Source organism: Bufo bufo, chromosome 2, assembly GCF_905171765.1.
Source record: "Bufo bufo chromosome 2, aBufBuf1.1, whole genome shotgun sequence".
NCBI classification, from domain to species: domain Eukaryota; kingdom Metazoa; phylum Chordata; class Amphibia; order Anura; family Bufonidae; genus Bufo; species Bufo bufo.
The window spans coordinates 585,426,861-585,443,335 of record NC_053390.1 but is presented as its reverse complement, the minus strand read 5'-3'; the positions used below and the strand labels follow the sequence as shown (position 1 = coordinate 585,443,335).

Below are 16,475 nucleotides of genomic sequence, written 5' to 3'. Positions count from 1 at the left end.
TTAAAAAATATCTCCCTTCGCACTAACGTTTCTCTTTTCCGGTATTGAGATCCGTCATAGGGTCTCAATACCGGAAAAAAAACGCTTCCACTTTGTCCCTATTCATTTTCAATGGGGACAAAATGTAACTGAACAGAACGGAGTGCACCAAAATGCATTCCGTTCTGTTTGGTTGCATTCCCATACCGGAGAGCAAACTGCAGCATGCTGCAATTTTATTTCCGTCATGGGATGCGGAGCAAGACGGATCCGGCATGACCGACATTGCAAGTCAATGGGGGATGGATCCGTTTAACTCTGACACAATAGAAAAAGGATCCGTCCCTCATTGACTTTCAGTGGAGTTCATGACGGATTCGTCTTGGCTATGTTACAGATAATACAACTGTATCCTTTCATAACGGATGCAGACAGTTGTATTATCAGTAACGGAAGCGTTTTTGCTGAACCATGCCGGATCCAGTAAAAACGCAACTATTTTGAGGTCCGCAAAACACGGACACCAGCCATGTGCGTTCTGCATTTTGTGGACCGCACACGGCTGGACCCATTTTGCGGACATGTGAATCGACCCTTAGGCCTCTTTCAGACAGGCGTCCTGGGTGCATTGCGGGAAACCCGCACGGATGCGCACACAATTTCAGTCAGTTTTGACTGCGAATGCGTTGTTCAGTTTTTATCGCACAGGTGCAATGCGTTTTGCGAGCGTGCGATAAAAAACTGAATGTGGTACCCAGACCAGAACTTTTTCACTGAAGTTCGGGTTTGGGTTCGGTGTTGTGTAGAAGTTATTTTTTTCCCTTATAACATGGTTATAAAGGAAAATAATAGCATTTTTAATACAGAATGCTAAGTATAATGTCGATTGAGGGGTTAAAAAAATGAACTCACCTTATCCAATTGATCACACAGACGGCATTGTCTTCTTTCAGATCCCTTCTATCTTCATCCAGCAGGACCTGCGCTGACGTCACCGCGCTCACCATGTGGTGAGTGCGATTACGTCATAAAAGGTCCTTTTGCAGGTCCTGCCAGAAGAAGAAAGAAGATGATGCCGGCTGCGCGATCAAGTGGATGAGGTGAGTTAATTGTTTTTATTTTTTAACACCTAAAGCAACATTTTACTAAGCATCCTGTATTAAGAATGCTATTATTTTCCTTTATAGCCATGTTGTAAGGGAAAATAATAAAGCAAATTGACTTTAATCAATTTACTAACATCATCTCCTAGCAACCATGTGTGTAAATCGCACCTCATCCGCACTTACTTGCGGATGCTTGCGATTTTCACGCAGCCCCATTTACTTCTATGGGGCCTGTGTTGCGTGAAAAACGCTGAATATAGAACACGCTGCGATTTTCCCGCAACGCAAAAACACCGCTCATGTGCACAGCTCCATTGAAGTATATGGGTCCGGATGCAATGTGTTCACCTCACGCATTGCAGCCGCGTGGAAAACCCGGCTGTGAGAAAGGGGCCTTAGGCCTCTTTCACACGAGCGTGACGGATTAGGTCCGGATGCGTTCAGTGAAACTCGCACCATTTTGCAAGCAAGTTCAGTCAGTTTTGTCTGCGATTGCGTTCAGTTTTTTCTGCACGGGTGCAATGCGTTTTTCACGCGCGTGATAAAAAACTGAAGGTTTGCAAACAACATCTCCTAGCAACCATCAGTGAAAAACGCAGACTATAGAACATGCTGCGTTTTTAACGTGGCCGTGCTGCGGGCCGCAATGCACGAACACCATCCGTGGGACGACCCGTTGGGTCTGCGATCCGCAAAAAGATAGGACATTTCTGCCCTAGTTTTATACTATAAACAAAAGCTTTTCCCTAAATAAAGTATATTAGAAAAATGTTCCCTATCCCTGTACATTAGCAAGCACAAAAAAAAGTAAAACAAAGTTTATTAGAGAAAAAGCTGTTTGAAAAGGTCAAAGATTACATTGTAGAACACATCTGAAAAAGTGCACCAAAAAAAAAAAAATCTCAATTGCGCCACAAAATCATCCACATGTGGACAAAAAATACTTCCCCCAGAGTGTTGTAGTTTTAAGCCACTTTGTACGCCAATAACGGACTGACAAATTGGTGCACATTGTTAAATATGTCCTAAAAAAAGGTGTACCTAAGTGCGCCTGAAGAATTCGTCGTAAGGTCAGAAAATGGCGCAGGCGTCGCAAAATATAAAAAAAACAGGCGCAACAATGTTCCTAAATTGTGCGGACACAAAAAAAAAACAAGGGTATCAAAGAGGAAATATGACTAAAATGTGTCGCAGACACTTTAGTAAATGTGCCTCAACATGTTCTATTCCTAATTTGCAGACATTACTACATTCATATCACAAAAAGTCGCGCAACTTTTATTTATTTTTTAACGGTGACTGCACCATACTGGGGACAGTTGCTCAAAAATTCAACATGCCTGGATTTTTTTTGCGACACCATTGACTATTATTATAATAAATGTCGCCTCATTCATTAACTGCTGTGGCACTTTTAATAAATAGCCTGCAATATACTGACAGCCGAATCCACTACTCAATTTGGCGCCTTTTTTCCTGAAGCAGAATCACTGCAGCCTCCGTCAGGTGCGGACAGCGGCTGTGCAGGCTCCACCGCTGTGTGCACGGGAACCAGTGACAATGACATTCCCGGCACGTGCGCACTGACAAGGACGCCAATGAGCGGCGGCACGGCTCATTATAGCTGTCACAGCCTGGTCAGCCATTTTCTATGCGACGCTTTATTTTCCCAGCGGCCATGTTCTGGCTAGGAGGTCTCCTTGCCCTGCCCTTGTCAGGCGTGTAGATGGCAGTGTCGGCTCGCCCTAGTGTACACGCAGGGGCCGTGCCTCACTGTCAGAGGAGGGGAATAAAACATGAGCGGTCTATGGCGCTGCGGCTTGCTCAAGCTCCACCGAGCCGCGACCGCCTGTAGTCCCGGAAGACCTGTAGCGTGTCGCCGCTGGTTCAGCATGCAGCGCTACAGCACCGAGGAGCGGGGGCGACCCAACACTGCCGAGTACCGGCTCTACTTCAGTAAGTAGGAGCAGTTTCTGGAGAGGGGTGTTCTGATGTATGAGCCTGGCGCGCTGCTGTCAAGGAGCATTGGAACTCCCCTCTCCCGTCAAACCACATGGACCTAGCGGAGACTACAAATAAGCCCTTCCACCGTGCGGTGTAGCAGTGTGGTACCAGTCCACTACTGCTGTTTGGATGGCTGTAGTGTCGCCTGGTCGCCCCGGTCACCTTGCCACACCTGTTGTACTTATTGAAAGAAACCTGAACGCAGGACAAACGCCAGCAAAAAGGAGTTTATAACACGGCTGGCTCTGTCAGAGGGGAGGTGGAGTGAGGCAGTGACAAGGCTCGTGGCCCCCCACTGCAGACTGCACATGTATAATAATGGCTGCACCTCAAAGTGACCTGCTGTGGGCGTTTTTAATTATTATTATTTTTTTTTTAACCCATACACAATAATTGAATTTGTACAAAAACTTCACAGTGGAAATGAACAATGCAGATTGTGTGAGGGGGCGTCCAGTGACACTTGCACTGTTTCGGAAGCAAGTTCAGTCAGTTTTGTCTGCGACCTTGCGTTCAATATTTCAGTTATTTCCACATGGGTGCAATTTGCTTTTAATGCGTATTTCACGTGTGTGGGAAAAAAACTGAAGAGTAAAAAAAAAAACTTCTAGCAACTGTAAGGCCTCTTTCACACTTGCGTTGTCCGGATCCAGCGTGTACTCCACTTGCCGGAATTACACGCCGGATCCGGAAAAACGCAAGTGTACTGAAAGCATTTGAAGACGGATCCGTCTTCAAAATGCGTTCAGTGTTACTATGGCACCCAGGACGCTATTAAATTCCTGGTTGCCATAGGAGGAGCTGGGAGCAGTATACTTACAGTCCGTGCGGCTCCCGGGGCGCTCCAGAATGACGTCAGAGCGCCCCATGCACATGGATGACGTGTCCATGTGATCACGTGATCCATGCGCTTGGGGCGCCCTGACGTCACTCTGAGCGCCCCGGGAGCCGCACGGACGGTAAGTATGCTGCTCCCCCGCTCCCCACTACACTTTACCATGGCTGCCAGGACTTTAGCGTCCCGGCAGCCATGGTAACCATTCAGAAAAAAGCTAAACGTCGGATGCGGCAATGCGCCGAAACGACGTTTAGCTTAAGGCCGGATCCGGATCAATGCCTTTCAATGGGCATTAATTCCGGATCCGGCCTTGCGGCAAGTCTTCAGGATTTTTGGCCGGAGCAAAAAGCGCAGCATGCTGCGGTATTTTCTCCGGCCAAAAAACGTTCCGTACCGGAACTGAAGACATCCTGATGCATCCTGAACGGATTTCACTCCATTCAGAATGCATTGGGATAATCCTCATCAGGATTCTTCCGGCATAGAGCCCCGACGACGGAACTCTATGCCGGAAGAAAAGAACGCAGGTGTGAAAGAGCCCTTAGTGAAAACACATTGCACCTGGACTTCATCCGGATGCAATGCGTTTTTCACCGAAGCCCCATTCACTTCTATGGGACCAGGGCTGTGTATAAAAGTCGGCATATAGAACATGGGTGAGAATCGCAGCAACGCAGAAATTATACGTGAAAAAAGCTTATGTACACAGACCCATTGAAAGGAAGGGTCAGGATTTGGCGCCGGTGCTATGCGTTCATGTCACGCATCGCACCTGCTTGTGTGAAAGGGCCTTATCGAGCGTTGAGATCTCCAAAAAACGGGGACGTTCTTGTAGAGAATAAACTACTGTATTTCGGGCTACACGCACCCTTTCTTAAAGCATATTGACTAAGTACTTACTAAGTACTTTTACAAATGGGGTACTCTCACTGATGCTGCTATAACTCTATAGTTATTTTTATTTTAACTTTTTTTTCCAAACTGCTCCACGTGCCCTTCTGTTTTTTGTGCCCTGTATGCTAGTTAATAGCATCGGTACAGAGGAAGTTAATAGCATCGGTACAGAGGAGGAGGAGATGCCAGCGCTTCTCAATGGGAGTCTTTCTCTCTGGCTGTGACGCTGTCCAATCGCAGCCAGAGCGTCACACCAGGGAGGAGGAGAGCTGGTTTTTCTCCCTGGTGGGACGTGGTCCAATGTGATTAGACCGCTCCACAGCCAAGGAGAAGGAGACTCCCACTGAGAAACGCTGGAGTCTCCTCCCTGTACTGATGCTATCTATTAGCAGACATGGTGCGAAAAGAGAACAGGGGCAGCCGAGGGGCGTTTGCAAAAAGAAACTTGCAGCAGTGGAGCGTACCCTGCTTGTAAAGGTACTAAGTTTAACAAAAAAAAGTCTCTTTAAAATACTAACCAAATTGTGTGTGCAACCAATAGGAGACCGTTATTTCAGATAAATAAAGTCCGATATTACTGCAATGGTTATATTGCTCTACACACTTCGTGTTGTACTGTGCATTAAATGTGCTTGGACATTGGTGGCAAACCTATGGCATGGATTATAGGCATGTAGGCCGGCCAGTCTGTTCTTTAAAGGGGTATTCCCATCACATACAATGGGGGCATATCGCTAGGATATGCCCCCATTGTCTGATAGGTGCAGATCCCACCTCTGGGACCCACACCTACAAGGAGAACGGAGCGGGGAGAGCTGTGGCTGGAGGGTGCTGTGCGCACACGCGGCCCCTGCTCCCATTCATTTCTATGGGTCAAACAGAAATAGCCGTGCCAGCGCTCTATTTTGCCGGCCCTGATGAAATGAATGGAGGGCGGTTGTGCAGTGCGCCCTCCATTCATTTCTTCCGCTCTGTTTTTGTTGTAGGTGTGGGTGCTTATCAGACAATGGGGGCATATCCTAGTGATATGCCCCAATTGTATGTGATGGTAAAACCCCTTTTAAAAGTGAGGCACGGTGACTCGTCTGGGCTGACTGCACGCCTGTCCTCCAATAGCGCTGCGAGGGCCTTCAGCAACATTGCTTCGTGCAGGAAGGAGAACGTCAAATTCTGCTGGGCTTCTGAGGGCTGGTGAGGTTTAGGTGCCACGGCTGCTTTTAATTGCCAGTCCGGCCTATGTAAATGTAGGCGGGTTTCTTTTCTAAACCAAAACCTCAGTATTCAGGTTAAGTTGCCGTGTTGGCACTTTGAGAAAAATAAGTGGGTTTTGGGTTGCAGTTTGGGCACTCTGTCTCTAAAAGGTTCGAGACGTGAAGAAAAAAGGAGAGGGTTAGTCACTCTGCTACCGTGATAGGTAGTACTGGACTAATAAAGCACGGCGCCAAGGGTATGGAATAGTGGAGAGGGAGAAAAGACACTGTAAGGTGAGAAAACAGAGGCTGCCAGTGGTAAGAAGTCCGGCCGGGAGATCCGGGCGGATAGGACAATGTTAAAATTGGAAAAAGAAATAGAAGTTTTTACACTTACAAGGCGCCACCTGAATCAGAGAATTTACTGATAATAAATATAAGATCTGGATAAAATCAGATTTACTCACTTCACCCAGGAGGAGAGATGAGGGATAAGCACAAAACACCCTCATCAACTACCTCCTGCGCCTGGTTCGCTTGGAAGATTTTTCTGGAAAAACAGCAGTCCAAATTCTGGAAATCTTGTAGTTCCAAATAGCTTTATTCAACATAAGGTTATTGGTGAGGAAAAGAGGACCAACGCCTTTCGGGATTTTCGTCTAGGAATCCCCTTCTTCAAGAGCCATAATATACATTAGTGACACAGGCATATTTATACATAAAAAAAGCGGCAAAAAGCATCTACATGACATCACTTCCCGGTCGCCAGGTGCGCTCCAACGTGGAACGCACCGGAAACGGAAGCCGGATCCCTGGATTGTAACATCCGGTCTTCTGGGTGCGTTCCACCGTGGAACGCACCGGGAGGAGACTGAATCCCCTAAGTGTGATGTAAATCGTTAGGCGGGCTTATCCCATATCGGGGCATCCCTATCTATAATATAAACCTCAAATTAGCTGGTCTCGGGTCAAAGAAAAGAAACGGAGTAACTCCAGGAGGCCTGATGCGTTCCAAGCTGGAACGCACCGGAAGTGAGTCTATTCAGTATTGAAAAAATAGGTTAAATATTTGAATGATTAAATACCAATAGTTGGACAGATATAGATCCAGATACAATATGAATACAGACATGACTATCCGAAAATACATCTTTATATATTAAGAGATGATGCAAAATATGTATGAGGGCCGAATACATAGGTCTGCGAGATCACGGGCCCAAGTCAGATCTCAAGTTGTGTGGAAAGCACTAAGGTGTCGCGGGATAGAGACATGATGGTGTCACATCCGGTGTCGTGGAACGCACCTTTGGAACGCAAAATCCCATGGAGACGAGACAGTCATACCTCTAGTATGATGAAACGTGCATTTAAAGCGCAAGTGCCCTCGTGCGATGTATATAAAATTATAAAGTTCCTTTGATTTACGCTTAAATTAATGAAATAAAAAATGGGCTCAGAGACAACCTAGGAACAGATACATAGATACATTTAAATAAGAATTAAATAAATATATAAGTAAGTTAATATCAGTATCAAATAAATAGATGCTTAGCTCTCTGATATTTGCTAGCTGTACTGGAGATAGTAAAGGGATACTCTGCACAAAAAAAAAGCGAGAGTATATATAGCTGGATAGATATGTATAAGAATTGGATCAATAGATCTATAGATAAATAGTGTATATATAAAGTATATATTAAAAAACTCCATAGAATATGATCGATAGATATGGTTTTGGGGGACCGTTATAGTAAAAGAGTATATGTATACATAAGAGACAGGCTTTTGTGGCACTTGATAGATAACTAGGACCTAATGTGAAAGATGTAGAAAGTAGAAAACAGTGCATCGAATAGTAGTAGACCTAACCAATATGGGTCTATTGTATTCTATAAATAGAATAACCAATTAAGTAGTTGGAATATTCTAGGGTCTCATTCAGCCCATATGGAGATAGGCCCCCGGATTGGAGTTTAGCTTCCTAATAAGTGTCTGACCCCTATTGTGTTGGGGCAATTTAGGGCAAGAAGGAGCCAAAATGTTTTTAGTGACTGTGCTCGTCTGAAGGTAATGGATGTCTGTCTTGGAAGTATAGTTTTAAGAATAGGATCCTTTAAGAGAATACCCCAATGTTTATTCAGGATGCGACGAATATCTACATGTTTAGTGTTATATCTGGTAATGAGGTTAGAATAGTAGGTGTTTTTACTATCCTTTTTTTGTTTGGGGGGGCTTTAAGGCAGACTTTTGATCTATCATTGAGATTCTTTTTTCTGATGCTCTTATAAGGCTATTAGGGTAGCCCTTTTTTCCTTAAAGCGATCCTTTAGAATACCCAGTTGTTTGAAGGTTAGGTTGTCCGAGCAATTTCTTCTTATACGCTTCATCTGGCTATAGGGAATATTTCTTTTCCATTTTGAATGGTGACAACTTGTATATTCCAAGTAGCTATTGGCATCCACTTTTTTAAAAAGGTGCTGGTATGTATTTTTTTGTTGATTATTTGTATATGTAGGTCAAGATAAATGCTTCAGAGGATCTGATTCAGAACTAAATTGAAGGCCCCAATCATTCTGATTGAGGGTCTCAATAAAAGTCAAAAGTTTCAGTGCCGCCCTTCCCCAAATCAAATAATGTAGTCTATATATCTTCGCTAGAAGATAATGTTGGGGTGAGAAAGAAGGTTAAAATGATCTTCAAAGCAGCCTACAAAAAGATTGGCGTAAGAAGGAGTGAATTTAGTGCCCTTGGCTGTGCCTTTTGTTTGGATATAAAATTTATCGTTAAATGAGAAATAATAGTGATTTAATATATATTCTATGGAGCCAAGTAGAAATTTTCTCTGTGGTGGTGGTAATTCGCAGTCTTTGACAATAGACTGACCGGATGGCCTCAAGACCAAGGTCGTGTCTGATTTGCTTGTATAAAGATGACACGTCTAAGGTAACCCATAAAAAAATTCTCCTTCAGACTATATGATCTAATAAGTGGATGAGAGCCGCTGAGTCTTGTAAATAGGAGGGTAGCTGTTGGCAATATTTTTGTAGATATTTGTCTACATAGGCCGATAAATTTGATGAGAGGGAATCTATCCCAGAAATGATTGGGCGACCGGGTGGGTGAGTCATGTTCTTGTGTATTTTGGGTAAAAAATAAAATCTGGCTACTGAAGGGTGACAGTTGATCAAAAATAGTTTTTCTTTTTTATCAAAAATGTTGGATTAAAACCTGAATCTATAAGGTCTTGTAAGGATTTCTTAAAGATGGGGGTAGGATCTTCGCCAAGAGTCCTGTATATTCAGGATCTGATAAAATACGTTTGATTCCGTGAGATAATAATCCTGATCCATAATCAACCACTCCACCGCCTTTTATCCGCACTTTTGATGACTATATCTTTATTGTTTTTTTTATATTGTTCATGGCATTTTCTTTCTGACCCTAGTGAGATTATTTAGTGATTTATTGTAACCCTGATTGGTTTTGTTTTGTGATTTTCATTAGATCTTTGAAATCTTCTAGGACCAATATTAAAGAAAACTCTCTAAATGTGGGCCTCTACTTTCTAGAGGGTAGAAATGTGATGTGTTCTTGAGACCTGAATGGATAGGTATGGAAGTGAGATCACACGAGGATGTAATGGTGGAATCGTCAGGAGGGTAATTTATGGAGATGGGGATTTTATTATGAACTTCTGAGTCAGAGGCTACCGTGGCAGGTTGAGAGTTGTCTTTATTTGTTTAATGGTGAAGTGTCTTTTCAATGTAAGACGTCTAATTAGTTGATTGAGATCAACAAAGAGTTCAAATTGATCAGGGTGACTGGCAGGGCAAAAAGAGACCTTTACCTAAAAGGGAGGTCTCTTCTGGTTTGAGGGTGTACTTTGAGATGTTGAAGATAGCATGACGGCATCCCTCCGATGTTATGGGGGGAACCTCACTTACTCGGGGCTGGTTCTCAATGTTGCTCTCCTTTATTTATTTTTGCTTTTTTGGGCTTGGTGTGTCTACGTTCCCCCCCCCCCCCCCTCTGCATCCTTTGTCGTTTTTTTGTCTTTTTCTTGACGTACCCAAAGGGGTGAAAAAATTGGTGATTTTCGGGGTGTGTGATTGAAAAGGAGGGGATGATGCCAATCGTCCCACCGGAGTGAAAAAAGGACTGAGTGTCTGCGTACTGGTCCGGGTGGTCAATGGATGAGTCGTATTGTTGGGGAGCTGGAGGTCTGGGGGGAAAACCTCCCTAAAAAAGATGCACTCTCGGTGAGGCCAGTGGGAAGGGCTAAAAAAGTTTCGAATGAGTACTGGATACTGAATGAGTAGATGTCTCTAGAAGAGGATCTCCTAGTGATGTGGGGAGGTCTTCGGTGTGATTTGTGATCTAGAAGAACTATTGACGGAAGGTTCAAGGGTTCTCACTGTGTGCTCATGGGTGTGGGCTGTGAACCTTTGAGGTGTTGAATATTGTGATGAATTAGAGAGATGTATTGGTCTCTGGGGTCTCAAAGAACACTCCTCAAACCAGAAGAGACCTCCTTTTAGGTAAAGGTCTCTCTTTTTGCCGACATTACATCCTCGTGTGATCTCACTTCCATATCTATCCATTCAGGTCTCAAGAACACATCACATTTCTACCCCTAGAAGTAGAGGCCCACATTTAGAGAGTTTCTTTAATATTGTCCTAGAAGATTTCAAAGATCTAAGAAATCACAAAACAAAACCAATCAGGGTTACAATAAATCACTAAATAATCTCACTAGGTCAGAAAGAAATGCCATGAACAATATAAAAAAACAATAAAGATATAGTCATCCAAAAGTGCAGATAAAGGCGGTGGAGTGGTGATTATGGATTAGGATTATTATCTCACGGAATCAAACCTTATTTTATCAGATCCTGAATATTACAGGACTCTTGGCGAAGATCCTACCCCCATCTTTAAGAAATCCATACAAGACCACCGATCATTTCTGGGATAGATTCCCTCACATCGAATTTATCGGCCTATTTAGACAAAAATCAACAAAATATGTCCAACAGCTACCCTCCTATATACAAGACTCAGCGGCTCTCATCAACTTATTAGATCATATAGTCTGGAAGGAGAATTTTTTTATGGGTTACCTTAGACGTGTCATCTTTATACAGCAATATCGGACACGACCTTGGTCTTGAGGCCATCCGGTCAGTTCTTGTCAAAGACTGCGAATTACCACCACCACAGAGAGAATTTCTACTTGGCTCCATAGAATATATTTTAAATCACAATTATTTCTCATTTAATGATAAATTTTATATCCAAACAAAAGGCACAGCCATGGGCACTAAATTCGCTCCTTCTTACGCCAATCTTTTTGTAGGCTGCTTTGAAGATCATTTTAACCTTCTTTCTCACCCCAACATTATCTTCTATCGAAGATATATAGACGACATTATTTTGATTTGGGAAGGCGGCACTGAAAAACTTTTGACTTTTATTGAGACCCTCAATCAGAATGATTGGGGCCTTCAATTTAGTTCTGAATCAGATCCTCTTGAAGCATTTTATCTTGACCTACATATACAAATAATCAACAAAAAAATACATACCAGCACCTTTTTAAAAAAGATGGATGCCAATAGCTACTAGGAATATACAAGTTGTCACCATTCAAAATAGAAAAGAAATATTCCCTATAGCCAGATGAAGTGTATAGAAGAAATTGCTCGGACAACCTAACCGTTCAACAAACAACTGGGTATTCTAAAGATCGCTTTAAGGAAAAGGGCTACCCTAATAGCCTTATAAGAGCATCAGAAAAAAGAATCTCAATGATAGATCAAAAGTCTGCCTTAAAGCCCCCCCCCAAACAAAAAAGGATAGTAAAAACACCTACTATTCTAACCTCATTACCAGATATAACACTAAACATGTAGATATTCGTCGCATCCTGAATAAACATTGGGGTATTCTCTTAAAGGATCCTATTCTTAAAACTATACTTCCAAGACAGACATCCATTACCTTCAGACGAGCACAGTCACTTAAAAACAATTTAGGCTCCTTCTTGCCCTAAATTGCCCCAACACAATAGGGATCAGACACTTATTAGTGAAAGCTAAACTCCAATCCGGGGGCCTATCGCTGCGGAGTTAGCAAGTGCAAATGTTGTTGCATGATCCCTCTAGACACCACAGAAATCTCAGTAACAGCGGAAGACATTTGGAAACTCAGGCAGGGAATGACTTGCGCAACTAGGAATGTCATCTACCTATTAATATGCCCCTGCAACCTGAAATATGTAGGCCGAACTACTCAGGCCGTTAGAGATAGAATGTCGGAACACCGTTCGAATATAAAACAAGGCGTCATCACACATAGCGTCTCCAGACACTTTTTAGATAAACATAATAGCGATTCATCACTTTTGAAACTAATTCCCTATAGAACATGTCGCACAATCCTATCAGCTCCTCTGCAGAAAGGAGATGCACTGGATTTACTGCTTGAATACCCTATCTCCATATGGGCTGAATGAGACCCTAGAACACAGGTGTCAAACACAAGGCCTCGTCATGTGGCACGCGCAGCCGCCGCCAGCCTTCACCTTTTTATTCTCGTCTGCCCTCTAGCGGCGCCGGCCGTTCTACACAGGAAATAATTGTACCGTATATCCTAATTGCTTGTGTAGAATGCAGGCCGGGCGGGCGGCAACGTAACTCCCTGATGTCACGTGCCTGCACCGCCTCCTTTATGAATGAAGCAGGCGGCGCAGGCAAGTGACGTCAGTGAGTGACGCGCCGGCCGCCCGTCCTGCCTGCCGGCATTATACACAAGCAATTAGGATATACGGTACAATTAGGAGTGAGGGGGGCATGTTTAATAACTTTTAATTCAATAATACATTTTATATTTGTATACTGGGGGAGGGGGGTTTACACGGAATCTGTGGATGGCACTGTTGAGGGGTGGGGGGTCTGGGGATGGCACTGTTATGGGGGGGGGGGTCTGTGGATGGCACATATATAACACTGCCATCCACAGATCCCCCCCCCCCCCCTGTAACAGTGCCAGCCACAGATCCCCCCCCCCCTGTAACAGTGTCTGTCATCCACAGATCTCCCCCCCCCCCTGTAACAGTGTCTGTCATCCACAGATCCCCCCCATAAGTGCCTGTCATCCACAGATCCCCCCCCATAAGTGCCTGTCATCCACAGATCCCCCCATAAGTGCCTGTCATCCACAGATCCCCCCCATAAGTGCCTGTCATCCACAGATCCCCCCCATAAGTGCCTGTCATCCACAGATCCCCCCCATAAGTGCCTGTCATCCACAGATCCCCCCCATAAGTGCCTGTCATCCACAGATCCCCCCCATAAGTGCCTGTCATCCACAGATCCCCCCCATAAGTGCCTGTCATCCACAGATCCCCCCCATAAGTGCCTGTCATCCACAGATCCCCCCCATAAGTGCCTGTCATCCACAGATCCCCCATAAGTGCCTGTCATCCACAGATCCCCCCCATAACAGTGTCCATCATCCACAGATCCCCCCATAACAGTGTCCGTCATCCACAGATGTTTAAAAAAAAAAAAAAAAATTACTGTCTGTTACCAAAAATCATTTTTCAATAAATTGTACAATAATGTACATTTGAATATCTACTTGCCATTATTCTGACTATGTTTGTTTCTGCTTTCAGAGCTAGTTTATTACTTACATTATACAAAAAAACCAGTAATAATTGAATGCAGTGACAATAATTTATGATAATAAAGAGTGGACACATAGTCCTACAGATACAACCGGCCCTTTGAGGGTGACCAAACTGTTGATGCGGCCCCCGATGAATTTGAGTTTGACACCCCTGACCTAGAATATTCCAACTACTAATTGGTTATTCTATTTATAGAATACAATAGACCCATATTGGTTAGGTCTACTACTATTCGATGCACTGTTTTCTACTTTCTACATCTTTCACATTAAGGCCTCCTTCACACGGGCGTTGCGGAAAAATGTGCGGGTGCGTTGCGGGAACACCCGCAATTTTTCCGCACGAGTGCAAAACATTGTAATGCGTTTTGCACTCGCGTGAGAAAAATCGTGCGCGTTTGGTACCCAAACCCGAACTTCTTCACAGAAGTTCGGGCTTGGGATCGGTGTTCTGTGGATTGTATTATTTTCCCTTATAACATGGTTATAAGGGAAAATAATAGCATTCTGAATACAGAATGCAAAGTAAAATAGCACTGGAGGGGTTAAAAAAAAAAAAAAAATCATTTAAAGAGGACCTTTCACCGATTCTTACCCTATGAACTAACTATACAGATAGGTAGAGCGGCACCCGGGGATCTCACTGCACTTACTATTATCCCCGGGCGCCGCTCCGTTCTGCCGCTATGCCCTCCGGTATCTCCGCTCACTAAGTTATAGTAGGCGGAGATACCAGTCCCTAAGTTATGGTAGGCGGAGTCTGCCCTAGCGCTGGCCAATCGCAGCGCAGAGCTCACAGCCTGGGAGGTTATTTTCTCCCAGGCTGTGAGCTCTGCAGTGCGATTGGCCAGCGCTAGGGCAGACTCCGCCTACCATAACTTAGGGAACGGAGATACCGGAGGACATAGCAGGAGAACGGAGCGGCGCCCGGGGATAATAGTAAGTGCAGTGAGATCCCCGGGTGCCGCTCTACCTATCTGTATAGTTAGTTCATAGGGTAAGAATCGGTGAAAGGTCCTCTTTAACTCCCCTTAATCCACTTGCTCGCGTAGCCCGGCATCTCCTTGTGTCTCCTTTGATGAAGGACCTGTGATGACGTCACTCCGGTCATCACAAGGTACGTCACATGATCTTTTACCATGGTGATTCACCATGGTAAAAGATCATGTGACGTACCATGTGATGACCGGAGTGACGTCATCACAGGTCCTTCATCAAAGGAGACACAAGGAGATGCTGGGCTACGCGAGCAAGTGGATTAAGGTGAGTTAAATGATTTTTATTTATTTTTTTAACCCCTCCAGTGCTATTTTACTTTGCATTCTGTATTCAGAATGCTATTATTTTCCCTTATAACCATGTTATAAGGGAAAATAATAATGATCGGGTCTCCATCCCGATCGTCTCCTAGCAACCGTGCGTGAAAATCGCACCGCACTTGCTTGCGGATGCTTGCGATTTTCACGCAACCCCATTCACTTCTATGGGGCCTGCGTTGCGTGAAAAACGCAGAATATAGAGCATACTGCGATTTTCACGCAACGCATAAGTGATGCGTGAAAATCACCGCTCATGTGAACAGCCCCATAGAAATGAATGGGTTCGGATTCAGTGCGGGTGCAATGCGTTCACCTCCCGCATTGCACCCGCGCGGAAAACTCGCCCGTGTGAAAGGGGCCTTAGTCATCGTTATCAATCAAGTGCCACAAAAGCCTGTCTCTTATGTATACATATACTCTTTTACTATAACGGTCCCCCCAAAACCATATCTATCGATCATATTCTATGGAGTTTTTTAATATATACTTTATATATACACTATTTATCTATATATCTATTGATCCAATTCTTATACATATATCTATCCAGCTATATATACTCTCGCTTTTTTTGTGCAGAGTATCCCTTTACTATCTCCAGTGCAGCTAGCAAATATCAGAGAGCTAAGCATCTATTTATTTGATACTGATATTAACTTACTTATATATTTATTTATTCTTATTTAAATGTATCTATGTATCTGTTCCTAGTTGTCTCTGAGCCCATTTTTTATTTCATTAATTTGAGCGTAAATCAAAAGAATTTTATAATTTTATATACATCGCCCGAGGGCACTTGCGCTTTAAATGCACGTTTCATCATACTAGAGGTATGACTGTCTCGTCTCCATGGGATTTTGCGTTCCAAAGGTGCGTTCCACGACACCGGATGTGACACCATCATGTCTCTATCCCGCGACACCTTAGTGCTTTCCACACAACTTGAGATCTGACTTGGGCCGTGATCTCGCGAGACCTATGTATTCGGCCCTCATACATATATTTGCATCATCTCTTAATACAGGGCTCGACAAATCCCAGGCGCCAGGTCGCCATGGCGACCAGGAATGTAGTCCTGGCGCTTGGGTATTTGTCAGCCCGTTTTCAAAGGTGCCCGGGCGATGGGTGCGGAGCTGCCGTTCTGTCCGGAGGCAGCACCGTGTGAAGCAGCTCCGTCACAGCACACAATAGCAGAGACGCTGGCAGCAGGGAGGGGAGGGGCTCGGGAGGAGTGTAATCTGATCCTAGAGTGGAAGCTGCTTCTGCCAGCCCCTCCCCGCCCACCAACCAATCAGAGCTGAGGCAAGGCAAGAACTAGCAGCTCTGAGTCACTGACACAAGTACAGGGAGTCTAAGGCCTCTTTCACACTTGCGTTGTCCGGATCCGGCGTGTACTCCACTTGCCGGAATTACACTCCGGATCCGGAAAAACGCAAGTGTACTGAAAGCA

General features: G+C 44.3%; 1 protein-coding gene across 1 annotated transcript in view; it reads left to right on the top strand.

The window, feature by feature from the left end:
- Positions 1-2,797: 2,797 nt before the first annotated feature.
- Positions 2,798-16,475, top strand: part of PPA2 (inorganic pyrophosphatase 2) — a 59,802-nt gene continuing 46,124 nt past the window's right edge. Inside the window, exon 1 of the mRNA XM_040418244.1 lies at positions 2,798-3,041. Within this exon, the coding sequence (XP_040274178.1) occupies positions 2,882-3,041 (160 nt within the window). The 5' untranslated portion in view covers positions 2,798-2,881. The remainder of the gene's footprint in view (positions 3,042-16,475) is intronic.